The sequence below is a fragment of the Arvicola amphibius genome, chromosome 17 (genome assembly GCF_903992535.2).
Source record: "Arvicola amphibius chromosome 17, mArvAmp1.2, whole genome shotgun sequence".
NCBI lineage: Eukaryota > Metazoa > Chordata > Mammalia > Rodentia > Cricetidae > Arvicola > Arvicola amphibius.
Window position 1 is genome coordinate 41135905 of NC_052063.2, and position 26761 is coordinate 41162665.

Sequence of the window (26761 nt, forward strand, 5' to 3'; positions counted from 1 at the left end):
TTTTGCACCCTCATAAAGTCAAAAGTCCCAAATCAGGAACTGTATGAGTCACCATCTTTATCAGCCGGAACATGGTGTAACAAAACATGGCACTGTGTCTGCTTAGCTGAAGGATTCTGCACAGAGTGTAGAGCAGAGGGACACAGATAAAGGGAAACCACGAACCCTGGAGTCAGTGACAACAAGAGATCCTTGCTACCTCTAGGCTTGAAGGGGCAGGGGGATGGGATGGATTCCCAAACTCTGAGAGAGAATGGACAGCTGTGCAGGGGGCTTCACAACAGGAGCTGAGGTCTTCCATCAAGGGTGTACCCAGAGCTGGAAAGTAGATTAGTGGTAAAATTCTAGCTGGATATGCACAGGCACAGGGCTCCATGCCTAGTATACAGAACAAATAAAACGGAAGATGTGGGCTTGACACGGGAGGACTCAGGGAGATAGATAGTTGACCTCATTGTCCTCAGGCCCTTTGATCTCTGCTAAAAGCCTATTGGTCCAATCGCCTGGGACAAGAGAGCCCTTGCTGCTGCTGTCCATCAGCTCTCCTGCGGCAGGGAGTGGGTGGAAGTGAGAGCAAGTTTGAGAGAAAGGGCAAGTCTTTAGTGTGTAACTGGTGTGTTTGCTAAAGGTGGCTTCTCTCCTATTCTGTTCTAAAAGTTCCTTGAGAGCTGAGACCATGTCTTAGACCTACATGGTTCCTAATATTGCATAACGTTTAGTTCAACGAGAATTGCAGTGTGTGTGTGTGTGTGTGTGTGAGAGAGAGAGAGAGAGAGAGAGAGAGAGAGAGAGAGAGAGAGTTGATCCTCCGTCTTCCATCTGCCATCCTGGGTTCAACGCCTCCTCCAGCACCCATCTTTTGAATTCTCAGGTGTCCATGGAAGGTCCACTCTCATAACGTGGCCTGCTACCTGGTTTTCACTTTGTTCCTTCAGTCACCTGACTTCCTTTTGTGTCCCCCAAATGTGCTTCTGACTAGCCACCTTTGTGTCTGCTTCTCTTCTGAGAGACTTTCCCTTTTCTCACTTCTTTCAAATCTACTGCAGTGTTGCCTTGACAGAAATGCCCTAGCGGTGAGCCTCAGCAGCGAACCGTCTTCCCTCTCCTTACTGGCTCTTCATTTTCCAGCTGGCACTGTTCCCCGCCTCAACCTTCCTAACGCTGTGACCCTTTAATACAGTTCTTTATGGTGAGGTGATCCTCACTATACAATTATTTTCCTTGTTACTTCATAACTGTAAATTGTCCACTGTTATGAACTGTAATGAAAATATCCAGGTTTTCTGATGGTCCTTCCTGTGGAAAAGGGTTGTTTGACCCCCAAAGGGGTTGCAACCCACAAGTTAAAAACCACAGCACTAGACTGTAAGATGAGTAAAGGAAGACTTTGTCTGGTTTGTTTCAAATGCCAAATCAGTACCTGATCCAGAATAATTCATATGCACGCACACACACACACACACACACACACACACACACACACACACACACACACACACAAACACACACCAGAACCAAAGAGTTGTTTCATTTTTATCAGAAGTTCTGACAGCCCAATGTTGGGTGATTGCCCTTAGCTGAGCCTTGCCCACCTTTAGCTAAAATAAACTAGTTCCATTCAGTGAATTTTATTTAGTCTGTGTTAAGACAAGCCAGCAGCAGCATCTGGTGCAAGAATGCTCCCAGACAGATTCCTTCCTCCTCACCTGCTCCTCAGTACTAGATGTCATCAATTTTGGTCAATGACCATAAAGACTCTGGGAAACTGAGCCATGGGACCCTTCCCCTCTCTCTTCTCTGCAATGCAACCTTTAGTTCCCAACAGCAAGCTCCACACTGACTTCCATCGTGGCCTGCAGGTTCAGCTCCTTCCAGGCCCAGCAACCAGCAGAATTCTCTGGTGCCCTGGAATCAGCCTGTACCAGGCTGGTTACTTCAAGTGCAGCTGTGGACTTATCTGTGGGAAACTGGATCCATCAGCCACTGCTCTCTGGACGTCTGTGCTGTGGCTGTGGCCCTAGGAAGGTGAGGGGCCCAGCAGGGAGACCTATGTAATCATGGTACCACTGTTCCTCAGGAACTCGGGGACACATGGACATCACTCAAAGCAGTTATCTTGGTGATGCTAACGGAGAGCATGAGTAGTGGTCCCTCTGGGCTGTGTCCCTCAGCCTTTATATAAATCTCTACTGAGGGTGGAGAGATGGCTCTGTAGTCAAGTGCATTTGATACTCTTTTAGGGTAGCTAGGCTTGGCTTGCAGCACCCCTGGGGTGACTTACAACCATCTATAATTCAAGTTCCAGTGGATTCAATGCATTTTTCTGGTCTCCTTGGCCACCAGGCATGCACATAGTACATATTTATACATATAGACAAACCCCTCACACATAAAATAAAACTATCTAAAAGAACTTTTTTTCAAATAAAAATCTGCACGTGCATGTGTATGTATGCACTCCTGCATGTGTATATATTCTCATATATGAATTAGTACAGGCATGAGCTTGCCCCAACATACATATGGAGGCCAAAGGGAAACTTCATGTCAGTCCTTGACTTCTGCCTTATTTGAGACAAGGTCTTTTGTTGTTGGCACTGCATAAGCCAGACTAGCTGGACATGAGCTTCTGTCAGGATCCCTCTGCCTCCATCTACTGCACATACGTGTAAGAGAGTGCTGGAATTACAGACATGCTGCCATTCCCATCTCCTGCACATCCATGTAAGAGTGCTGGGATTACAGACATGCCGCTCTGTTCATCTCCTGCACGTCCATGTAAGAGCGCTGGGATTACAGACATGCCACTGTGTCTGTCTTTGTGTGGATTCTGGATTCTAAGAACAAGCTCTCATGCTTGACTAGCAGGTTCTTTACCCAACGATCCATCTCCCTGGTCCTCTACAAACCTTTACTAAAGCACCTCTACTTCTAGGATACAACTTTCTCTCTCCCCTGTGTTGTTAGCTAGCATTCTGTTGGGGTGGCACATTGCCTTAGGTAAATACCCCATAAGGAAAAAAGAAATTATTTAAGCTCAGTGTTATAGAGGGCTCAGTACATGGTTGTTTGGTCCATGGCGAGAGGTGACACCATGCTGATACTTATCACCTTATGGAGCAGAACAAAACTCCCCACCTCTAAGTTGGGGAAGCAGACAGAAATAAGAGGAGAATGGAGTCTCAGCATCCACTCACAGGATTGGCCTCTAAGGACCCAATTTCTTCCATCAGCCTATGTCTTAAAGGCCCCACCACCTCCCAAAAGTGCTTACTGCCCGAACATAAAATTCCATATCTTCTCTCTCCTGCCAGACATTGGATTCTAAACAGGGTTCTCACAGGCATTGATTCCCTGCTAACAGTGTGGCCTTCTGTCCTAGTGCATTCAAGATGCTGTAACAAAATACCAGAAACTCGATCGCCTTAAACAAGCACAAACATTCATTTCTCCCAGTTCCAGACTCTGGAAACTCCAGATGAAAGGGGCAGCAGATTCAGTGTTTAGTAAGGGCTCATTTTCTGATTCACAGATGGTACCACTCACTATAGACCCATCTAGTGGAAAGGCTACAAGATTTCTGGGGTCTCTTGGATAAAGGTGCTATTCTCAGTCCTGAGGGAAGTGAATGCATGCCCTTGGGATTAAATCTCCCACTAAAGACCCACCTCCCGAGGCTAGGATCAGAATATATGCATTCTGCGGTGACATAAGCATCCAGGCATTAGCAGCCCACCACTAATGGTGTCCAAAGGATACTATTTGATTACCATTTTTTTTTGCTTAAATGAATAAAGAATGTAGTTCTAACAGATTATCAGACTAAAAGCTAGCCTGCTATGTCTGATGATTCCTTTGTCTTCGATGTCTTGCATATAACTAAGTTCTTTGAAAATGCTTCTGGAATAAAGAAATTGAAAGAGAGTGGGTGCTTGGAAGCCATTTCCTTGTTCATTGACATTTTGTGTCCTGTGATCAGTATTTTTCCCAGTAAAAAAATCACCTTCTTAATTAATATAAGAATTAGCCAATAAGAAGTTAGAGCTAATTGGCCAAGCAGTGATTTAATTAATACAGTTTCTGTGTGGTTATTTCAGTTCTGGGTGGCCGGGACAAACAAGCAGCCATCTTGTTACAATTTGGAACTCCAATTTGGTTGACTATATCCACGTAAAACCTGAGGAGAGATTAAATAGAAATTGTAGACAAAAAAATAACAGAGTTTAACACAGATTCTTGCTGTTTGCTGGCGGCTTGCCACAGCTCCTTTAAGAGAGATTTTCCTGATTCAGCCTTAGCAGGAAAAAAGCCATACCATTTTAAAACACAGCTTCCTGGGCCATTCCACCAGTGCGAACTCTGGCTTTGGAGTATTTCAATGGCATTGGGAGACCCAAGTGTTTGTGTGCCTGTAACATGAGGGGCCGGCTTTTTGGGGTTTCTGTCCCACCCAGTACCCCACAGCCAGCAAGCCCCAAAGAAAATCATACAGAGATCTCTATGTTATAAAGCTGATTGGCCCATTTGCCTGGGCTACTTATTAGCTCTTGTGGCTTATATTAACCCATTATTTTGATCTATTTTAGCCATATGGCTCAGTACCTTTTTCAGCTGGCAGGTCACTTCCTGCTTCCTTGGTGGTCTGCGCAGGACTGGGAGGAATCAGCTTCCTCCTTCCCAGAATTCTCCTGTTCTCATTGCATCACCTCTACTTCCTGTCTGGTTTTCCCACCTATCCTTCCTGCCTGGCCAATCAGCATTTATTTAAAACATGATTGACAGAATACAGACAATTCTTCCGTACCATGTGCCCCCTCAGGGAGGAAAGTAGCTGAGACAGTATGGCTCAGCGCTCCCTGCTGGGACAGGTGGCAGGAATAGATCTACTAGGCATGCACAAGCAGGAGAGTGTGGCAGATTTTCACCACCATATTACCACACAGAGATATTTCCAGGCCATGCAGCGCGCTGCATGGAGGATTTAGCTTTTACTCAGGAAAAAAGGATTTATAAGCTGCATGGTGGTCTTCAGAGTTTAGGTGGTAAGGATGGCTCCTACCTAGCAGTCCTAGAGCTGAGGTGAACTACCTCCACCATATTTAAAGCCTGAGAGAGGCAGAGCCAGTACTCAGGGCCACTGAGACCAAGCTGCTTAGCATTTTTTTTTTTAAAAAAATGCTTCTGATCAAAAAATAATCACAGATACACAATAAAGACAAATTTATATGGAAAATAACTCTAAATGGGTCACAGTGTTGGATAAATGTATGTAGGCTTGGGAAAGAGAAGAAAAAGAATATAGAGAGTCATAAAATAAGGTTAATGCTTTAAAAAAAGGTAAAGTCTTTAAATAGACAGAGTACAGATAGTCATAGATTAAAAGGAGTAAAGAAAAATAAGCTATGTAAAGATGGAAAATTCAAAAAGAGTCTGGATTATATATATTATTCTGTTGTCTTTGAATTTTTTTGACTGTGAAGAAGCTGAGTACAGAGAAATATTTCATTGTATGGGCTACTAAGCTAAACCAATATGTATATTATAAAGGTATATTGACTTCAGAATTAGGGTCTAAGAACATGTTGCTTGGGAAAAGAGGTTTTTCTTTAGTTTTCATAGAAGATGAGAACCCGTGGATTCTCCCAGGTGAATATGGTTTCATGGACCAAGGCCTCCTGAACGGTCACTATGAACACCCCCAAAAATTACTTCGCCCACCTGCTGACTGAGATGAACCTAGCACATAGGATACACCATGAAAGACCTGATTAACAGCACCCCAAAATAGCATGAAGCAGTATGCACAAAGCAGTACGCCCATATTCCAAATATTGACTATAAATGTTTGTTTGCATTTAAAGGGGGATATGATATAGATATGAATAATTTGCATTGGTATGAATCTTGGTTTATTGAGACAGATTTAAGGTCAATTTTGTTATATGTATTTCTGATCTTGATTAAGGTATTGTGTTTATGTAGCTCATTTTAAAAATGTAATGTATGGTTAAGAAATATAGGTTAATAGTCATCTATAAAAGTCAAGCTTGCAGTCATATTATAGATTTTCTAGATGTACAGAGGTATATTTCAGTTAGATAGGTATTCTTCAAATATTTCAGAGACCTTCAGAATATGGCATTTAAAATGTTTAGGGACTGAAGACTTTTTATGACAGTGAGACACATCTGCTCCTGGCAGCACCAAGCTACTACTAAAGGAAGATGGGCATTGAAGAGGCTCCTTATGGAGCTGGTTAGCCATTTGGGCAAGAAACTGCTCCTGCCTGGACTGCTGAACTGGACATGCAGAATCCACAGAGAAATTACTGCTGAACTTGCCTAACGGTGAGATGGTCCTGTGGGGTTCCTGCTTCATGAAAGAATCTGTGAGACATTCTGTAGGACACAGAAGAAAGTGACTGAATTGTCTTTGAAATTTCCTGCTTCATGGAAAAGTCTCCCAGATACTATGGGCCTGTAGGCTGAAGATGGATGTCCCAACAGCAAAGAAGAACTTTGGGTAGCTGTCCAGGCAGCAAGATGTCTCTGTCAATTCTAGAGTTTTGGAAGTTGCTTGCCATACACTTCCTGTTTACTTGGGTAATATCATATCCTTCTGGAGTCTTTTATGGAGTTGAAGAATTTATAGTTACAGTTTTCCTTAGTTATGATAAAAGATTAAGTAGATGTAGGTATTGTAACTACAATTCTTACTTGATACCTGTTTTGTTATATGTAATTTTACTGTTAAAGCCTTCCTTTGTGTTTAAACAGAAAGGGGGAAATGGTGTGGGAGGTCCTTCTGACTATGTGCTGCTTTCATTGGTTAATGAATAAGGAAACTGCCCTGGCCTGTTGACAGAGCAGAACTTAGGTAGGCAGGGAAGATGGAACTGAATTGTAGGAGGAAGAAAGCAGGGTTGGGGCGTCGCCATGGATGAGCTAGAAATAGACGTTGAGAATTTTCCCCAGTAAGCCACTGCCACATGGAGATAGAAAGATTAATAGAAATGGGTTAAATTAATATAAGAGTTAGCCAATAAGAAGTTAGAGCTAATTGGCCAAGCAGTGATTTAATTAATAGTTTCTGTGTGGTTATTTCGGTTCTGGGCAGCCAGGAAAAACAAACGCCCTTCCTGTTACAAGCGAAGCTATTTTAGAACTCAGTAAGAATTAATAGGGTTTTCAAAAGTATGCCATTTATAATCAAAATAGCTAAAAATTAGGTTGGCTGCAAATTTCCCTTAAGCACACACACACACACACACACACACACACACACACACGCACGCACGCACACACACTCCATCGAAATCACATTTGTTCTGCCATCAAATAATATCTTAAACTTGGCCTATTTGGTGTAGAGCAGTAATTCCAATTACTCTGGAGGAGGACCACAAGCTTAAGGTTGGCATGACTACAGAGTAAGTTCAAGGCCAGCCTCTGCAACTTAGCGAGACTGTCTCAAAATAAAAAGTTAAAAAAGAAAAATAACAAAAACAGACAGACAAAAAAAGCAACAACCCAGGTCAGGGTATAGATCAGTTGTAGGGGTGTTTGTCCAATATCAGGCCCTAGGCTCAGCCACCAGAACTGCAAAATATTTAAATATATCTATCATCTACCTATCTACCTACCTTTCTTCTTTCCTACCTACCATCTATCTATGTTCCTATTGATTATTGGTCAGGAGACCCCAGAGGCACCCAAAACAACATAGGCCATTGTCATTGCCCACGATTGCCCACCAGAACTCTGGAGTAAGAGATTACTGCTGAAGACACAAGACACTTTGATTGTAGGATACAGTCATGGTGGAACTGACCTGAAAATATTTCCCCTGCTGGCTAGCTTTTGCAGTACTAGAAGGTTGTATACAGACCACTGGAGAAGAAGTGCAATCAGTGATATTATACAACAATGACCCCTGCATGCTACAATATTAATCTGCCAGGAACAATGTGTCTTGGGGGAACCTACTTCCTAGGGAGAACCCTACCACTAATTGTCAAACTAAATTGACACATTGTCAAACTGCTTCTCAATAGTTTCGTTTTTTATACATAGATTAGTGTGGTGGAGTCCTTGCCCTGAATCAAGTGTCACATGTGTGACCGGCTGTTAATCCAGCAACTGAGTACTGAGAACAAGTGTCACTTTGCTCTAAATGGGGAATCCTTACCAGCCCTGGCGCCCAAGGCATGCAGGACATCTTGGAAGATGGGGCAGAAAGACTGGAAGAGTTAGAGGGTTGAAAAGAAAATGTGAAATGCTTTCTGCTGGACATGACATAGTCATTGCACCTGTGAATCCCCAGGAGCAATGTTACCTGCACAGCCACCCCAGACAAGAGCAGTTCGTGGTCTATCAGACAGGGCTAGCTGGATTCACTGGCTTACAGGAAGCAAAACAAAAGCACAAAAGGAGAGGTCAAGAGGGAGGAGCACTTGTTAGGAGTTGGTGGGGGCAGGGTGCGTGGGAGACAGCTGGAATCCAGGGTATAGGATGGGGAACATTGGGGTGGATATAACCAATACCGTTTGCATTGTGAAATTGTCAAAGAACAAAAGATAGTCTATTTAAAGCCCACTAAACATGACGTATATCATTTCCTTTAAAGCCAGTCATTTTGTTTCTTTGTCAAAATTTTGTTCCTTTCTCCTTATTTTTAATCCATGAATGCTATTAATTTGAAATTCAAACTAGCCTACTTACTTTAGTATATTTCTTATTTATGTAGAAGCAATAGTGTTTGAAATATTGTATGGATAATTTGATACTGAAATTGATTTTTTAAAGCCATGTTTTGAACATCAGTAGTATAGAATACTCAACACGGGAGAGGGCAAGAAAATAATTGTTTAGAAAGAGGAAGGGGGAAAGCTATATGAGCTATCTTGAAAGTGCTCAGGGTAACCTAGAGGTAGTGGTTCAGGTCTTTAATCCCAGCACTCAGGAGGCAGAGGCAGGCACATCTCTGTGAGTTCGAGGCCAGCCTGGTCTATAAGAGCTAGCTCTGGGATGGGCTCCAAATCTACAGCAAAACCCTGTCTCAAAAAAATTACACACATACAAAAAAGTGCCTGCGAGGGGAACAAAAGTGAAATCACACTGAGAGTCTCAAATACACTGTAACCTTGTTTCTGCTACTTAGTAGCCCTTTCCGTTAGTTAATTCTGAACTCTACACAAGCTCTCCCTTGTGGGTTTGAATGTAGATAGTCACTTGTGATAAACCCATGGAGGGATTTCTTGCTAGGGGAAATTTAGGTCATGATTCATTTAAAGGTGTGGTGAGCATGAGCTGGTTATTAATACACTACCATGGCTCTACTTTCTTGGGAAAGGACCCCAAAAGAGGAAGGAAAGAAAAAGAAGGGAGGGAGGGAGAGAGGGAAGAAGAGAAAGAGGGAAGGAGAGAGGGAGGGAAGAAGGAAGGAAATAGAGGAAGTTAGTCTCTGTCTGCTTGCCTCTCTCTGGGTTTGTCTATCTCTCATTCTCTCAGAAAGTGGAATTCCTTTACCAATGATTTCCACATCAGCGAGCCCTCCCCGTATTGCTCTGTAAGAGCCCCAGAGCCTGAGAGGGTCACACTGTACTGCGGAATGGTTCTTTTGGCATTTGAATAAAGCTGAGGTGATCTTTGTGGGAGGTTGCTATGACAATGTGCAAACAACAGAGCCCATGGAACTCTGCGGGAGGTAGCTCCCTCTAGACCGAAGTCTGCACTAGTCCGGGCCTGCACTCCTAGATCATCCAGGCAACTGGAGACACAAGGAGCAGGACAGAAAAGAATGGACGGAGACTGCAGGAGCACTTCAGAAACTAGGCACCTCCCAGGAAGGAAGTGCATGCACGGGGGCCTAACTTTCTTCCCTGTCTGCTAGGATTCCGTGAACTTTCCCCCCATGCCTGACTGTTGAAGTAGACAAAGGTGCACAAGTGTGCCATGCACAACAAAGCACAGGTGTGAGATACGGAAGCAAATTTTTGTTTTTCCTGAGAAGCAGAGGCTGTAGACCACACACGAAAAGGACGGGGAAAATCTCCACATGTCTAGGAAGGGAAAAAGAAAAAGATCTTTTCCTCCAAGGAGAAGAGAAACCAAAGGTGTCCTACCCTTTGTAGCCCGCCGATAGCTGCTGAAAGGAAGGTGTGTCTTGTCTCTTCCAGTGGCGGTGCTGGGGAAAGGCTAGGAGTTGTAAAGAAATGGGAGGTGTCTCTGATGTTTATTTTTGCCTAGCAACCCATCGCCAACTGCTACCCCAGCTGCGGTCCACAGGCGCCCGTCTGACTCCCCTTGTCCTAGCAACTGGAAGGCAGCGGTCACTCGGTGTCAGTAAATCAGGGAGGGCGTGTGTGGCCCAGCTGGAGGTGGCAGGGCAGCCCCTTCCTTCGTCCATGCTTGGGTCACCAGGCTCAGCCGCAGTCCCTCCTCGGGGCCTGACTTTCCGAGGTGACCCTTATACAACTAAGTTCTCTCCATGATTAAATGGGGGAGAGGGGCTGGCTGGGGCTGCCTGGGGCGCTGGGACGGGGGCGGCGGGGTGGGGGCACAGTATTGTCTGGGAGCAGCCATTAGGAGCGGTGTTTAGGGGCGTGATGGGAGAAGGAGGGGTCTCTGCAGCAATTTCGGGAGGAGGCTGGACTTGGTAGGTTGCGCGGCAGTGCGGGGAGGGGCGTCGCAGGGGCGCGGGGGACCCGGGGAGGGGGCAGATGGCCGCAGGGGAGGCGGAGGGCGAGCCGGAGCCGCAGTTTTCCCGGGAGCAGAGGGCGGCTCTGCGGAAGATCGGAGGGGGAGGGACTCCCGGGGTGGCGGGTGGGGGTGGGGTGGCGGCGAGCCTGTGTGGCTGGGGCCGGGGGAGTCCGGGGCGGGGCCTCGTCGGGGGCGGGGCTGGCCTTCTCGGGAGCGAGCCGCGGGTGCGAGCATTTGTGCGAGTGTGCGCGGACGCGCGCGGGCCCGGGAGGAGGCTCCCGAGTGAGTGGGTCCCGGCGGCCGCAGCCTGCTCCCCGCGGCCCCGATGTGAGGGAATCGGGGAGGCCAGCGGTGCGGCAGGGGAGGGCGAGGCATGTGCACGGGCCGGGGGGTACAGCAGCCGCCCGAGGACGAGGGGGACGGCGGCGGCGAGGAGGAGAGCGGGGGGCTCGCGGCGGCGGGCCCGGGACGAGGGGATGCAGCGGACTGTGTGTGTCTGGCTGTAGCGGGCGCGAGGAGGCGACAAGGCGTGGGGGACCCGCGTGAGGGGCGACCAGGAGGCGGCGGCGGCGGCGGAGACGAGTAGCGGCGGGACCGGCGGCGAGGGCAGCCCTGCCATGCACGTTCCTCTCCCGCGGCCATGTTAACCAGGAAACCTTCGGCCGCCGCTCCTGCCGCCTACCCGACCGGTAAGAGCTCCCGGACCCTGTCGGCGACGCTGGGCACGGGCACGGGCTGTGCGCGTGGGTTTCCAGGGATCCCAGGATCCGGCAGGTTGGGCAAGGGTCGTCCGGAGCGCGGCCCGGTCGGTCGCTGCGCCCTCTCGGTGGCCCACTCTCCCCTCCCCTCCCCCGGCCCGGCGACGTGGGCCACGGATCTCTGGCTCAGCGCTGCTCCCAGCCGGGTCGCGAACTTAACTTTGCAGCTGGCGGCTGCGCGCCGGGGAGCAGCGTCCCGACCCCCCTCGTTTCCCGCACGCCGCCGGCATTTCCCGGGCCGGGTGTCTCCTTCCATCTTCTCCTGGGAAGAGGGTGCTCGCTGGCCACCGGGGCGGGGGCGGGGGTCTGGGTGGCTCTCTTCTCCCCACCCTGACCCTCTTTTGTCTCCTCCCGCGCGTGGCTCCCAGGCCGAGGAGGGGACACCGCCGTTCGCCAGCTTCAGGCTTCCCCGGGGATCGGCGCCGGGGCTCCCCGAAGCGGAGTGGGGACCGGCCCGCCCTCTCCCATCGCCCTGCCGCCTCTCCGGGCCAGCAACGCTGCCACCGCAGCCCACACGGTGAGACCCGGCTCCGGGAGGGCACCAGGCAGACCCTGGGCTTGTGGGGTCCTAACTGTGGGAAGAGAGGGCCGAGTGTTCCACGCCCCTGGCAGGGGCCTGTCCTCGACGTCGCCCTATGCAACTTGGGCGAGCCCGGTGCTGATGCCACAAAGGAGATTCGTGGCGTGGGCCCCTCGCTTCCCTCTGGAGCCCGCCCACCCCAGAGCTCCTTTTCCTGGGAACTTCCTCCTTGCGGCTTTTCCTCCCCCCCACACACCTCTTTTTTCATCTCTGCTTCCCAGAGCTCCCTTCCCCCGACCCGGTAAACATCTCCTCCCAACCCCAGGGGTAGTGGATATTTATAGAAACATATGTGTTAGGGGACAGCTAGGCCACCCTGCCCGGAAAATCGATCCCCCAAAGAGCCTCCGAGGCCTGGCTCCAGCCAGCAGGGAGCACCCGCCAATTGTCCCCCGCGTGTGTAAGCATGTTTTATGAGAGCTACAGGTTTGAGCACAGCAGAAATTGTAATTAACATTAACAAAAATAAGAGCCACAGCAGTAGTCAAAACAAAACAACCCACCTCTGAAGGATTCTCTATATGGATATTACTCAAAAGGAAAAGGCCAGCTTTGCTGTGTAGGTAGCAAGGGAAGGGCACCTGACAAGGGCTGTGGTCCCTGAGGTCCTGTGGGGAAGGAGAGCCGAGTCTGGGATCAGTGGCTGCAGAGACTGGCAAGCTGGATTCGACTTCAGCATGTACCTTTTCTCAGTTCCCAGCGATGGCCTTTGGATGGTGATCTCAAGTCTAGAGGAGGTGTGCGCTTGGAGAAGGTGATGGTTTCAAAGATCTCTTTCCCAAAGACTCTTAGGGAGTGCGAGCACCCTAGGATGGTTCCCTGTGTGAGGTTGCATGCAGGGCATATGATTTTGTTGCTAAGTGAAAGTTGCTTGAAAGCACCATTTGAGACCTGCAGGGAGCCTCTCTGGGGGTCATGTGTGTGACTGAAACTTGTTTATTATGGAAGACTTGAAGAGAGGAAAGACTTCAGTTGTCATTGGAGCCATGAGAGCAGTAGACCAATTTCACAGAAGATGTTTTGCTGTTCCCATTTGGTTTGTCTCGGTGTGTCTATCCTAGGGGCTGGGGATTCATTACACACAGGTAGGAAGGATGTTATTGTGATAGGGGCATCCTAGTCAGGAACCCACCACCACTGGTTTTAGAGGTTTAGAGGTTTTCTGTTGTTTTGACTGGTTTAGAATCATCTGATGGTTTGGGAAATATAACATCCATTTTTTTCCCTCAACGTGTTGATGTGATCATGTGACATGGATGTGACCTGGAAAAGATGACTTGGTTTTCATCTGATTCCCAGTTTTGTTTAAGGGTGACCTTTACCTGGTCAGAACTTCCTTGCAATTGAAATATGTATTAAAACCGGAGAAGAAAAAGTTGCCAGGAAGAGAGAAGCCTGTGGAGCACCAGAAAGGAGAAGATGGGAAGGTATTTCCCTTGGAGAGATGCTGGTGTTTTGCAGTGGCCTGTGTGTGTGTTGGGCTGTTTTTAACTGAAGGGTACATTTCAGTTGCTCTGACTGTGCTTGGTTCTGAAAGTGAGGCTTTGTGTTTCCAATGCTGTTAGTTTTGAGTTGGTTTGTGTAACAATACGGATTCCCCAGATCAAGGCCAGTCAGGAGGCTGCAGACTCCACAGGTTAACTGATCTGTTTATGCACTCCTTGGGACTAGTGCTGGAAACCTGTCTGAGCTTTATTGTAAACCCTAGAGCCTTTGCAGACTTCTATTCCCAGGCCGCCCACATTCTCAGGAGTGTTTACATGTTTACATGTGCACTGGGAAGAACTGCTGTGGAGTGAGGAGGGAAAGGGCACTCCCTGAAAAATTGCGTTTCACGGGAGTTTTCCTCATTTTGCCCCCAAACACATGACAGGGTCAGGAACTTTGGAATTTTCCGTGGTCATTTGTTTTCTACTTTTTGAGTGACTTTTATACTGTAGTAATTTCGTTTAGGTCAATTTGTCCTAAAAGTAAAACCAGTAAGTATCCTTCTCATTAGTTTGTTTTTTTTTTTTTTTAAAAAAAATAACAGTATGTGAGAAAAAACAAAGTGTTTTAAAATCTTTTCATTTCTATAAATTCCTAAGTACTGGTCTATATTTTTATAACTTTGAATGTTTAAATCACTCATCAATGATTCTTTTTTTTAACTCCTCAACGGTATTTCCATAACAACCCCCACTATTTCTAAGATGACCTTGGGAGGTCTTGAAATACACACCCAGAAGTCACCGTACACGGAAGCATGTGTTTCTTGCCATTTTGGTATTGCAAGAGAAAAAGCTCCACAGACTTCTTAGACTTCTGTTCATACAGAATTTTCAGTGCTAAAATCTCATGATTAGAGGAGTAATTTGGAGTCCTCTCCACTTTAACACATTCAGTTGTGAGTATTTAAACCAGTGCCCGCATTTCCGCTTGTATTCTTAAATGTGACATGGTATATACTGTGTTAGCAAATAGGCCCGGTGCAGGGCTTCTGACCTCAAAAGGCTGAAGTGGGAGGGAAGGGTTTGCAGTGTCCTTGAGGCTTTGATAATGTCCTAGCAGATCTGGCTTTTCTGGGTGCCCCTCCCAGTATGTATCGGTTTTGTGCATTTGATTTTGCTTGTGACTTCAGAGTCCTGCACTGTTGGGGACCCTCAATCCTCTTTTTAACTGGAACTGCAAGTGAATATCTTTTAACTCCTGGAATGTGTAAGACTCTTGGGTGTTGCAAAATATCTGCTATGGGCACTTTTGAACCAGCGATCCTTCGCCTTGGAGGCCCAGCAAGATCTTGTGACTTGAGCCTCTTGGGATATTTCCCAATTCCCTCAGTGTTGACTTTATGTTTTCTTTTGAAGATGCAAACACTATGGCTGAAGAATGACTTCAGGAGACATTTCTTGGCATGCGTGCATCTATTCAGGAGATAGCCAGTACTTACTGTGTATGTACCTGAGTTTATGTTAATGGGGACTTAAAAAAAAAAAGAAGTGACCAACCTTCCCACTCCTTAATTTTTTGTAGTGCATTAATGATGAAACAGTTCACTGTAGGTGGCAAGGGGGTTTAGTAGATTCTGGGCATTGGGAGTGAGTAGGAGCTTGTCATCTGAACAGTGGAAGGAAGGGGCTTGGAAGCAGCATCAGAGAAGGGTAGTGGTAGGAGCTGCCACTTGCTAAGTACTATGCCTCACACTTCACACACACACACACACACACACACACACACACATACACACACACACACCATCTCTACTCTCCCTGATAGCCCTAGAGAGGTAGCACAGAACCTTTCTGGGGCACACAAGGGTGCTGCAGTTCAGAGAGATAAGATAAATTACCCAAGGTCACACAGTGACTGGCTGAGCTGGATTTGTTTCCCGTGTGAAAAGTCTCTGGGCTCTTATAAAACTGATTTCACCCACAAGAGGAGTGTGAACGTGCAGATATCCCTGGGTCCTTGGGGTTTGGCCCTGGTCCTCTTAGGGGGAAGCTCTTCTACACATGGGGAGATGTGGTCTCATTACATCGTAGTAGCAGGATTAGCAGGGGTAGTGGGCTGGAGCTATGGGCCACAGGCAAGAACAGTCTGAGATGGGCAATGCTGACTCAGGAAAGCACTGTGGAGAAAGATTTGAGTTTAGGCTACTGTGTGTGTGCGTGTGTGTGCGTGTCTGTGTGTGTGTCTGTGTGTGTGTCTGTGTGTGTGCGTGTCTGTGTGTGTGCGTGTCTGTGTGTCTGTGTCTGTGTGTGTGTCTGTGTCTGTGTGTGCGTGTCTGTGTGTGTGCGTGTCTGCGTGTGTGTGTGCGTGTCTGTGTGTGTCTGTGTGTGTGCGTGTCTGCGTGTGTGTGTGCGTGTCTGTGTGTGTGCGTGTCTGCGTGTGTGTGTGTCTGTGTGTGTCTGTGTGTGCGTGTGTGTCAATGTCTGAGTTTGCCTGCATATCTGCCTCAGTTGTCACAGTAAAAATCAGCAGTATAAGGTGAAATACAACCGATAGAAAGGGCAGAAGTGAGTGGGCACAGAAGACTTCACAGTGGTGTGGGAAGGGGGCAGATGCTGAGTGTTCTCCAGGTATACACACTGATTGATATTCAGCCAGACCAATTATTTTGCAAAGTGGAGGGGTTTTTTTTCTTTCTATGATAGCAAGAAAACATTTGTCTTCACAAAGAAAAGCTTTGAGTTTGTTTGTTCGAGTGGCCTGTGGGAGTGGAAACTCATTGGCATTTGGGCAATGGGGCTTGTGTCCAGGAGGCATGGACGGGCAAGTCTGCAAGAGGACACAGGAGGGACTGCAGCCAATAGTGGGTGCTCCCGCCACCCTGGCTGTGTGCACGATCAACCAGGAAATGGCAGGAGTGGAAAACCAAGAGAGTGGCAGCTTAGGCCCACCTATCAGCAAGCCGTTATAGCTGCCACTGCCACCAGAGACCAAGAGAAGACAGTTGGAAGCGAGGTGGTGGGCAAGTCTGTCACTCTGGTCACTAAAATATTTGACATAATATTGTGCTTTATACAAAAATGGATTGCAATATCCTAAATTCTTGATACTCAGAAAGTTTTATTGTGCTAACATTTTAGGAATCCCAAGGTTGATTTTTGTCCTAAGTGTGCTTCATGAGTTGTGTAGGTCTGGGTAACATTTACTCTTCTGAAGTACCCCCCCCCTTCTTACCCTGAAGAGAGAGATTTCAAATCTGGAGTCCTTTCATTGTGTGAAAGGTGAGAGAGGAAAAGCGAGCATGGAGTGAATAGGGTTTTGGAAGAAAAACAGTGGATAGATGAGGGCCCAGTGGAGCGCTTGACCACCTAGCTCTTGAGAGGTAGGCGGTGTGCGTGCGTGCGTGCGTGCGTGCGTGCGTGTGTGTGTGTGTGTGTGCGCGTGTGTGTGTGTGTGTGTATGTGTGTGTGTGTAAACATTGATTTTTCTTTTCCCAGAGCTGGCTTTTGCTAGCAAGTTCTTGCCTAACTGGCATCTTAAAAATATGGGAAAGCGAAGGAAAGGACAGAGGAAAGGGAAGGAAGGAGAGAGGGAAAGAGGAATAAACAAGTTCGTGTTACTTTTATGTATGCTCAAGGCTTTTCTAATGGTTTTGATGCACTGCCTTGCTTTTGAAGTAGAAAAAGATACCAACTACCTTAGTGGAATATAAAGTCATTTTACATGGACGTATCATCTTTGCATTCAGTAAGAGAAATCTAGAAGAAGTCTCTCTGAAAATAAAATTTTTGATCCTGCGATATCATAGTCAGGCCCAGGAACTGGCCTTTTTTGTTTTAGAATGAGTAGAGCCTCCTCTATAAATGGCCATAATGCTTGCTGCTTTTCAGTTTTTTTTTTTTTTTTTAAAAAAAAGGTGAACATCATCGTCTGCTAGAAAGGAAGGTTTGAAATCTCATTTTATAATCCAGGTGTTCCCAAAGCATTTCTTGACTCGCTATGCTGCTCTCCAGTGCTTCTTCCTTTCAGGAGTGTGAATCCCCCAAAGAGGGGACTTAACAGGGATGCCAAGGACTCCTCTTACTTACTGTCAATCCCAGTGGGCAGAGTTCCTGCCACTTTGTAGCTATTCCCTCATTAATACTGGTTGAATGAGTGAGGTGGATTATGATGACAAGCCGTTTCTTTGAGATCTCAAGGAAAAATTTCCCCAGAAGACTGCTTGAAGGAAACCCCAAGCCGATGCAGGGTGGGAGAATGGGGGCTCTGCCTTTGCCCTGTTGGTTTTGTTTAGACAGGACTATTCTGGGATGGCATGTGTGACAGAAATAGAAATTGCCAGTTTGTATTTGTATTGGTTACTGTTTCCCTTGCTCTGAGCAAATACTTGTCATGAGCCAACTTAAAGGAGGAAGAGTGTATTTTGGCTGACAATTTAAGAAGGGCTACACTGTCATGGCAGTGAGCAGGGTAGCTTAGGGATCACATTACCTCCGCAGGGAGGAAGCCCAGGGAGGGGAATGCTGGTGCTCGGCTCACTTTGTTTCTTCGGTCTGGGACCCCAGCCCGCGGAACAGTGCCAACCAAATATAGGCTGGATCTTCCCACCTCAGCTTCCCCAGGCTAGAAACTCTCTGGGGGCCATGCTCAGAGGTATGCCTCTTGCGGCATTCTAGAGCCTGTCGAGGTGCAGAGTTAACATCATGTTATTCCTTATTGGAAAGTTGAGTGTGTCAGCAGCCTGTAGAAACAGAAATACATGCATGGGTACTGAGCCATGGACCAGAGGCCCAAACTGAATGGAAGTTGCTCAGCTCCTTGGGCAGAGTGACCTTAACTGATTAAAGCCAGTGACACCCAGAAACTAGAGGTTTGCACGGTAACTAGGGCACACGTGACCACGTGAGACTCTGAGTAGAAGCATATTTTGTTTGTTACTGTGTGCCTTCCCAGGTTAATTAGACTTTTCAGGGAATAAGGAAATACACAGAGTTTCTGGAGGAGGTCTGCACACGTGAAGGGACTGCTGGACAAAGGTGCTTCCCCATCTTCATACAAATAGAGTGCCTAAAGAAATGTGGGAGGTCCCGTGACCTGGGTGTGGGCCGCAGTGCGGATGACACTTGTTTGTGCTTCACCTGCTTCATTTCCAGATCAGATATGGCTTAAAACACCTGCCACGTGCCAGGCCGCCAGTTAAACGCTAGGTGCAGAATGGTACCAGGAAGGCCTGATCCCTGCCGCCAGGCTGTGTTCCTGTTGCATCTCTGGAGCTGTCTGTCCTGTGTTTCCTAACCTTGCCCATTCTGCTGTTCTCCTTCTCCTTCACTGTCTTGCCTGTCAACATCCCATTCATTCTCTCTGCTGGTGTGTGCACGGGACCTCTTGGGAACGCGGCACTTCCCATGTAGTAAAACTGGTGGTGGCTGTGGGTTCATGCCAAATTGGGAGATGGGTAATGAGGACAGATTTCAAAAATTACATTTGGAGAAAAGGGCCCCTTCCTTTTATGTTTATGCTTCTTGTCTGAATTCCAGATTGGCGGTGGTAGGCACACCATGAATGATCACCTCCACATCAGCAGCCACAGCCACGGACAGATCCAGGTTCAGCAGCTGTTTGAGGATAACAGTAACAAAAGGACAGTGCTTACAACACAGCCGAATGGGCTTACGACAGTGGGCAAGACAGGCTTGCCTGTGGTGCCGGAGCGGCAGCTGGACGGCATTCACAGACGGCAGGGGAGTTCCACCTCTCTGAAGTCCATGGAAAGCATGGGGAAGGTGAAAGCCATCCCTATGACGCCCGAACAAGCGATGAAGCAATACATGCAAAAACTCACGGCCTTTGAACACCATGAGATCTTTAGCTACCCTGAAATATATTTCTTGGGTCCAAATGCTAAGAAGCGCCAAGGCATGACAGGTGGACCCAACAACGGTGGTTATGATGATGACCAGGGATCATATGTGCAGGTGCCCCATGATCATGTGGCTTACAGGTACGAGGTCCTCAAGGTCATTGGGAAGGGGAGCTTTGGGCAGGTGGTCAAGGCCTATGACCACAAAGTCCACCAGCATGTGGCCCTGAAGATGGTGCGCAACGAGAAACGCTTCCACCGGCAGGCGGCGGAGGAGATCCGCATCCTGGAGCACCTACGGAAACAGGATAAGGACAACACCATGAACGTCATCCACATGCTGGAGAATTTCACTTTCCGCAATCACATCTGCATGACGTTTGAGTTGCTGAGCATGAACCTCTATGAGCTCATCAAGAAGAATAAGTTCCAGGGCTTCAGCCTGCCTCTGGTGCGCAAGTTTGCCCACTCGATTCTGCAATGCTTGGATGCGCTGCACAAAAACAGAATAATCCACTGTGACCTTAAGCCCGAGAACATTTTGTTAAAGCAGCAGGGTAGAAGCAGTATTAAGGTGATTGACTTCGGCTCCAGTTGTTATGAGCACCAGCGTGTTTACACGTACATCCAGTCGCGCTTTTACCGGGCTCCGGAAGTGATCCTTGGAGCCAGGTATGGCATGCCCATTGATATGTGGAGCCTGGGTTGCATCCTTGCGGAACTCCTGACAGGTTACCCCCTCTTACCTGGGGAGGATGAAGGGGACCAGCTAGCTTGTATGATTGAACTTTTGGGCATGCCCTCCCAGAAACTCCTGGATGCTTCCAAACGAGCCAAGAATTTCGTGAGCTCCAAGGGTTATCCCCGCTACTGCGCTGTCACGACTCTTTCAGATGGCTCCGTGGTCCTCAATGGAGGCCGATCCCGGAGAGGGAAACTGAGGGGTCCGCCAGAGAGCAGAGAGTGGGGGAACGCACTGAAGGGATGCGATGATCCTCTTTTCCTTGACTTCTTAAAACAGTGTTTGGAGTGGGATCCCGCAGTCCGCATGACCCCGGGCCAGGCTTTGCGGCACCCCTGGCTCAGGAGGCGCTTGCCAAAGCCTCCGACCGGGGAGAAGACGGCGGTGAAGAGGGTCACGGACAGCACTGGTGCTATCACGTCGATTTCCAAGTTACCTCCACCTTCCAGCTCAGCTTCCAAGCTGAGGACTAATTTGGCACAGATGACAGATGCCAATGGGAATATTCAGCAGAGGACAGTGTTGCCAAAACTCGTTAGCTGAGCTCCAGTCCCCTAATGCTGGCAAGCTGAAAAATGCGTTATAGCTGAGCCTTATTGGGTTGAAAAGTGTAGCTCAGACCTGTTTTTATTTGCTCAAAAACTCGACTCATTTGTATCTTTTCAGCACTTGATGTAAGACAGTTTGTTTTGTTTTTATAAAATACATGGGGACAATGCTTTAAGTTTTTATACTTTCTCAAACTGTTTTTCCCCCTTACTTGTGTTCTGAAAGTAAGATGAGCCTTACTGTATTTCGTGTGGCTGAGTGATCATCATATCAGTGGCAGGCCATTGATTCCTTCATGACTGCCACACATTTACAGATTGGTCAAACACATTCACGATGTTTTCATGGTTCGTCCTCTATGCTCCCCAGGGAGGAGGCCCCCAGGGGCCCCCCTTCTCCCTCCATGCTCCCGGTTCACACAGGAGCCGCACACCCTGCTTCCAAATTCTGTAAATTAACCTGGGTCAGAGTGGAAGTGGAAGAAGAAGGGTCAGGGTGCAAATCTCTAGGAAAAACTGCACTTTAGAGATTGTCTTTATTTCTTATGGTGTATTCAGACTAGATTGCCCAGGTTTCAACCGCCCACTTAACATTCTGACGTTCTGCAGCCACCAGGCAACGTTTAGTGGCTTAGTGGAAATAGAGATGTGTGAATTCCTCCCAAGGCTCTGGAAGATGGCAAGCTGTCAGAAAATCAGGAAGCCGCCTGGTTTTGGAATTGTTTTTTCACCTAATTTTAGGACATTTCCCCACTGTTCCCTGTTTCCCTTTCTCTTGTCTCTGTTCCTCTTTTTTTCCACACATCTGTCGCTTGCATTTAAGTGCGTCCTTTTTCTCCAGCTGTCTATCCCGGACTGTTAATGCAGAGAGCCATTTCAGTTGCTATTATGTCCAGAGTTTCAGGCCTCAGTTTCCAAGAGAACATCGGCCTAGCTACCTAAGGATTCCCATAGTTCCAAAGAAGGTTTAGTCTGGAGTGAGTTCACACTGTAGGCACCGCTGAGGTTCCCTCAGCCTGGGAAAGCATCATCTCTCCTTAGAAAGCAAATGGTTTGAAAATTCTCTTGGCAAAGAGAAGTCACTGTGGCCATTCAGTTGGGCCAGTTCTAACAACACTTTGAAGGGAGGAGAAATTCAATCTCGAGTTAAATGGTTTGACTTATTCTTTGGTTTGTTAGAAGAGCCATGGAAACCGCATCTCTCTGTTTACTTTCCTTTTGGATTGCACTGAGTGTTTTTGTGGGGATGACACGTTACCTGAAAGAGTAACTGAGAGTTAGGTAAAAGAATATTTTCTTCTCTGAATAATAATTATTTTCACAGTGAAAATTTCAGTATTTTATCACTAAAGGATGAACAGTGATATATATCAATTTCAAGGCACGTGAAAAGAATTTTTTTAGTATGTGCAATTTAATAGAGAAAGATTTCTGCCTGTTTGGACAGTAGGTTTTGGATAGTAAAAATTAGGATAAATAATCTTTTATATGCACAGATATTATTGTATTGCCTGTAAATCAATTTACAAGTACTTAAAGCATGGTCCCCAGTGAGGCCAAGAAAGTTTCCGGTTAAGTTTTGTTTTTTGTTTGTTTGTTTTTTTAATTCTTTTTTCTCTTATTTAAAAAAAGAAATCAAAAGCAAAAACGAAAAACAAAACAAAACAAAAAACCAAAAAAAAAAGTCATTTTGAATAAAACATTTTTCTTATCTTGAGGCTTTGCCAGTTGATGGTGGAAAACTATGCTCAGGAATTATTTCAAGTATTTGCCAAAAATCAGTGATAAGATTAGCTACTAATAAGTTAGCGATGTCGCCGTTTGCTTTACTGTTGAAGGATGCCATCGATAGGTTAATTTGTCCCTTCTGTACTTAGCAACGATAGCTTGTTTCCCTAGTTGGATTCTCTAGCATACTCTACACATTCTGTGTAATCCGTGAAGTGCAATACTGCATCAGGAAGTTACATTTTAGATGATGCCCACGCGACAGTAACCCCGATCAGTGGCGTATAAGACTTACATTTCTGTGTATTTATTTTTAAAACATTGGCTTAAAGGCATGAGAAATAGAGGATTTGGTCTGGGGACTTTTGGAAAACGATGAGTCTCTTAGTGATGGTCAGTGTCTTCAGGTCACTAAAATAAATTGAAAATCTACAAAAGCTGCTCTCCCTTCCCAAGGCTCCTGTTCTGCTCCCACACCCACCTAGTTTGAGCCTGAGCCTGCTGCTACCAACTCCCTGATAATACAGCTATTCTCGCAGCAGTTTAGACGTGGATTAGAATTGCTTGTCTTTTTCCCCCACCACACAAAACTGGTTCTTCTGATGCCAGCAGAACATTTGTGATGAGCTTTATCCACAAATGCAACCGGAAACTTTGAAGCCAAACTATGATGTGCTATGGGGCTTTTCCTTTCCTCTCTCTCTCTCTCTCTCTCTCTCTCTCTCTCTCTCTCTCTCTCTTCCCTCGATCACAATGAAATTTCTTTTATTCATGAAAGCCACCCTGTTTCAACATTTACTGATACAGCTGCTTTGAGAAAATCCTATTTAATTATTATGTCTAAAATGAAACTGTTGCCTCTTCGTGATCTTAAAACCTAAATAAAGGGCTCTGATAGGCTTCTAGGAGTCGGCTTGGCAACGGTCCTTGGTCTCACAGGTCACCATTGTCTAGGGATGTCTGAGCTGTTTTCAGATTTAGGAATAGCACAGTGTCGTCTGTCTTTGGTTTGCAGTCTCATTTGGCTCCATTTCTTGCACTACCAGAGTTCTTAGCACAACAGTGGAACACTGGGTGATGCAAGGCAGTGTAGATTAACATCTTACTGGAAAAATTGTGCCCTTAGTGTTAACGATGTGCCTTTTGTTCCGAATGCCATGTTGTAGGGCATGCATCTTTCGGCCTCTTTAACTCTTTGAACTAGAGGTAGTAATGATGGAAGCCACCTCTGCAAAGATAACATCTGTCTTAAATATCTAGATTTATAGGCCTTAATAAAAACCATAAGGCGTGACTCAACATTGGGCGCTGAGCAAGATAACCATCGGTTAGTCACATCAGGAATCCCTGTGTTTAAAGGGTTAAAGATGGTCTCTGTTGTATCTGAACATCAGACTGATTTTTTTAAATGATACTTTTTTGTTATGCTAACACTAGACAAAAATCAACTGTATTTGTAAAAATTTACCTCAAACCATTTATTTTATAGTGTGATTAATCCCAGGGCATTTGGTATGAACCAAAGTGCATTCCTTTTTTTATGTGCCTGGCTCTAGTAAGGATGGCCAGGGATTTTTACAATTTGGGTGCAAGGCACTTAAGCCACTTTTAAACTTACTGGGTGGTATGGAGTCATGTTAAGTGACCCCATCAGAATGTTGGCATCAGTAGCATTGGGCCATATTGGAATCTTAAAAAAGCATGAATTATTTTAAAGAGAACATTCATTTTTGTAATTTTTTTCATCAAGAATATTTCTGGTAAGCAGACGATTTTTAAAACACAAACCAACTGATTTGGCTGGTAAAGGTTTTAATATTGCCCAACACAACGCTGTTGGTAGCGTTTAGAAGTGAAAGTATTTGTGGACTCTGTTTTTAGGGGCTTGTGCATCTCTGCTATGGACATATATTAAATTCCTTGTAATTATACTCAGCTCGACTGCTACAGTTATGTCTAGGCAGGGGCTTGGGTTTTCATCGCGCAACAACTTAGACACGTGACTAATCATGCTGCAACTGTGTGTACTGAAAATATGTGAAAATGGTTGAATGTGGACTGTGTATATATGTATGTACAGACCTCTGTGAGATGCTGCTGTCGCCACTTGACATAGAAAGTGTTCTCGTGGGTGGAATCCTAGTGGCCAGTTCTATGATACTGTATGTATTGTACAGCTGATGACGGGGTAAGACTGTTTAGTGAATATTTGTTAAATTTTATTGTTGTGGCCAGAGATAATTTCAGAATAAAATTTTAATGTCCTACCTTAACTTTTTTTCTCCCCTTTTCTAACTAATTTAACTCCTCATCCATTTCTGGTATGATCGTCCCTGGTCTGTTAAACCTGGAGAGAGCTTGGACTGTCAGATGGCTCGAGATGGTGAAACGGTCCATTCTGCTCCTTCGTTCGCCAACTGTGACTTATTTCTTCATTATAAATATGCAAATTCTGAGGTTTTTTTTTCAAATGAGGTTTTAGGAAAAAAAACTTCTACTAAATCTGAGCTCTCGAGACATTCTTCTTATCTGTCGTTTTTGTGTTTATTTTTCTTCATGTGGTATCTGTCACATTCTATGCTTGCCAGAGCCTCAAGTCTTGTTCTCCTTCAAGCTTGCTGTCAGACTTCCCCAGGAGTCTTCATTTGTCCCGTGTACAATTCTGGTCTGTTATCCCAAGATGCTCTTGGGTCTACCCCGGGCCTTCCAGTGTGCATGTTTCCGCTATTTTTATCTGTGGTGTTCTCTTTGGTTTTTTACTTCTTGGAGTTTTGGTGGCTCCTGCCGTGACCGGGTCAGGAAACAAGGCTCTTCTACAGCAGCTAACTCTAGACGAGTCACGCTCAGAGCTTACTTACCAAAGGCAGCAAACACTGTGTTAGATGTTGCTGTAATGTGTCAGGTTATCACTGGGACATCGTATACAGAAGTCTCCCTCATGGCGAGGGCTGTTTCACACTCTGTTTACACCCCTCCTGCTGAAGGAGGCTTCCTATATCTTACCCATAGTAAGTGGGAGTCACTGAAAGAAGGGCACATGAGATTCCTAAGCCCAGCTTTTGTCTTCATACACAGTGAAGAGGTTTTCATATTTGCTCAGAGTTCACATTCCAGTGCACACACACAGCAGACAGAAGAATTAACTGACCCACCAAGAGCAAAACAAAATGTAAATGTCTAAGCCATGAGCCGGATGTCTGTGGAAGCCAAGGCAGCTCCATAGAGCCCATGTCTGACCCGGGAAAGATCGGTATCATCAAATCTTTCTAAATTCTTAAGTTGGTTAATGCAATATTCTGTTTGAGTCCCTAAAATTTCTTACCTTTTGGAATCAGTAACTATAAAACGTATTCAGAAATGAAGGAATTCAACACTACTTTCCAAACAGCCTTTGAGAACACTCCCTATTAGCATAAATATGGGTCTTTTCAAGAAGTGGGAGACTTGATTACCTTTGTGTTTTGGAAAGGGCTTTAGAAGAGACCCCAAAGCATGGGGTTTTGTGGCTTTATTTCATTTTGTTTGTTTAAGATTTGAATTACACTGCTTTTTTTTCAGACTTTATGCAAGTAAACACTTGTCCCTGGTGGTAGATAAGTCCCTCCCAAAAGAAAATTTCACTACTGTGTTGGGGTATATGAGAAAGTGGTTAGTTTATGTGGTCTCACGTTGACTTAACTGATTGGTTGTGATCTCATCCTTAGGAACTGTGACGGAGACAGGTGTTGTCATTTTCTTGAATCTCAAGGAAGTGTAGGGAGTACTTCAAGAGTGAATGGTGACTCTCTGGAGTGTTAACCGACTATAATAAGGACATGAAGAGATGTATTGTAATTGCATTCAGTTTGGCAGAGCATAGGAGCATTGTTCCCTCTGAAGGAGAGAAAATGCTTTCACAGATCCCAGTGTCAAATGGGCATCATTCATCCTTATACATTCCTCTGAGCTATAATTATCCTCAATTCAGAATGAAATGGCTGATGCCAAAGAGACTGGAAAAACAGAATTCGTTTTAAAGCGAAGAAGCTTAGAAGAAAGTGATTTTTTACTAGCTATCAGTTTCCAAGAATATCTTTTCAATTGAGAAACCACACACACACACACACACACACACACACACACACAAAGGATTAGAACATTTTATTTAGTCTCTTAGGCGCACATGTAAAATTCAGGTGCAACTGCACACAGTTTACGGGAGAGTGGCGTGTGGCCTTGTGGGAAGGCATTGTAGCTCTGTTCTTTATTTCTGTGTTCTTAAAAATGGTCTTCTTCTTACATTTGAGTGTATGAAAATATTTTTTGACACGTTAATTCTCAGGGAATTAAAAAATTTCACTGACTATAGCCACAGATAAATCTCTTAAATTCAGGTTTACTCAGGTTCTCGACCCTTTGCCTCCATATTTAAGCAAAT

General features: G+C 46.0%; 1 protein-coding gene across 3 annotated transcripts; it reads left to right on the top strand.

Moving 5' to 3' along the window:
* Positions 1–10970: 10970 nt before the first annotated feature.
* Positions 10971–26459, top strand: Dyrk2 (dual specificity tyrosine phosphorylation regulated kinase 2). 3 transcript variants are annotated; one of them, XM_038314732.1, is made up of 4 exons: positions 11869–11975; positions 13338–13465; positions 14885–14970; positions 19004–26459. In XM_038314732.1, exons 3-4 carry the CDS (start codon positions 14932–14934, stop codon positions 20609–20611), a joined length of 1647 nt encoding a protein of 548 aa, XP_038170660.1. In that variant the 5' UTR covers positions 11869–11975; positions 13338–13465; positions 14885–14931; the 3' UTR covers positions 20612–26459. The 3 variants fall into 3 exon arrangements, with proteins under 3 accessions (XP_038170659.1, XP_038170661.1, XP_038170660.1); XM_038314731.1 differs by lacking the exons at positions 13338–13465; positions 14885–14970 and adding an exon at positions 10971–11389 and having other exon boundaries at positions 11827–11975; XM_038314733.1 differs by lacking the exon at positions 13338–13465 and having other exon boundaries at positions 11853–11975.
* Positions 26460–26761: the final 302 nt, after the last annotated feature.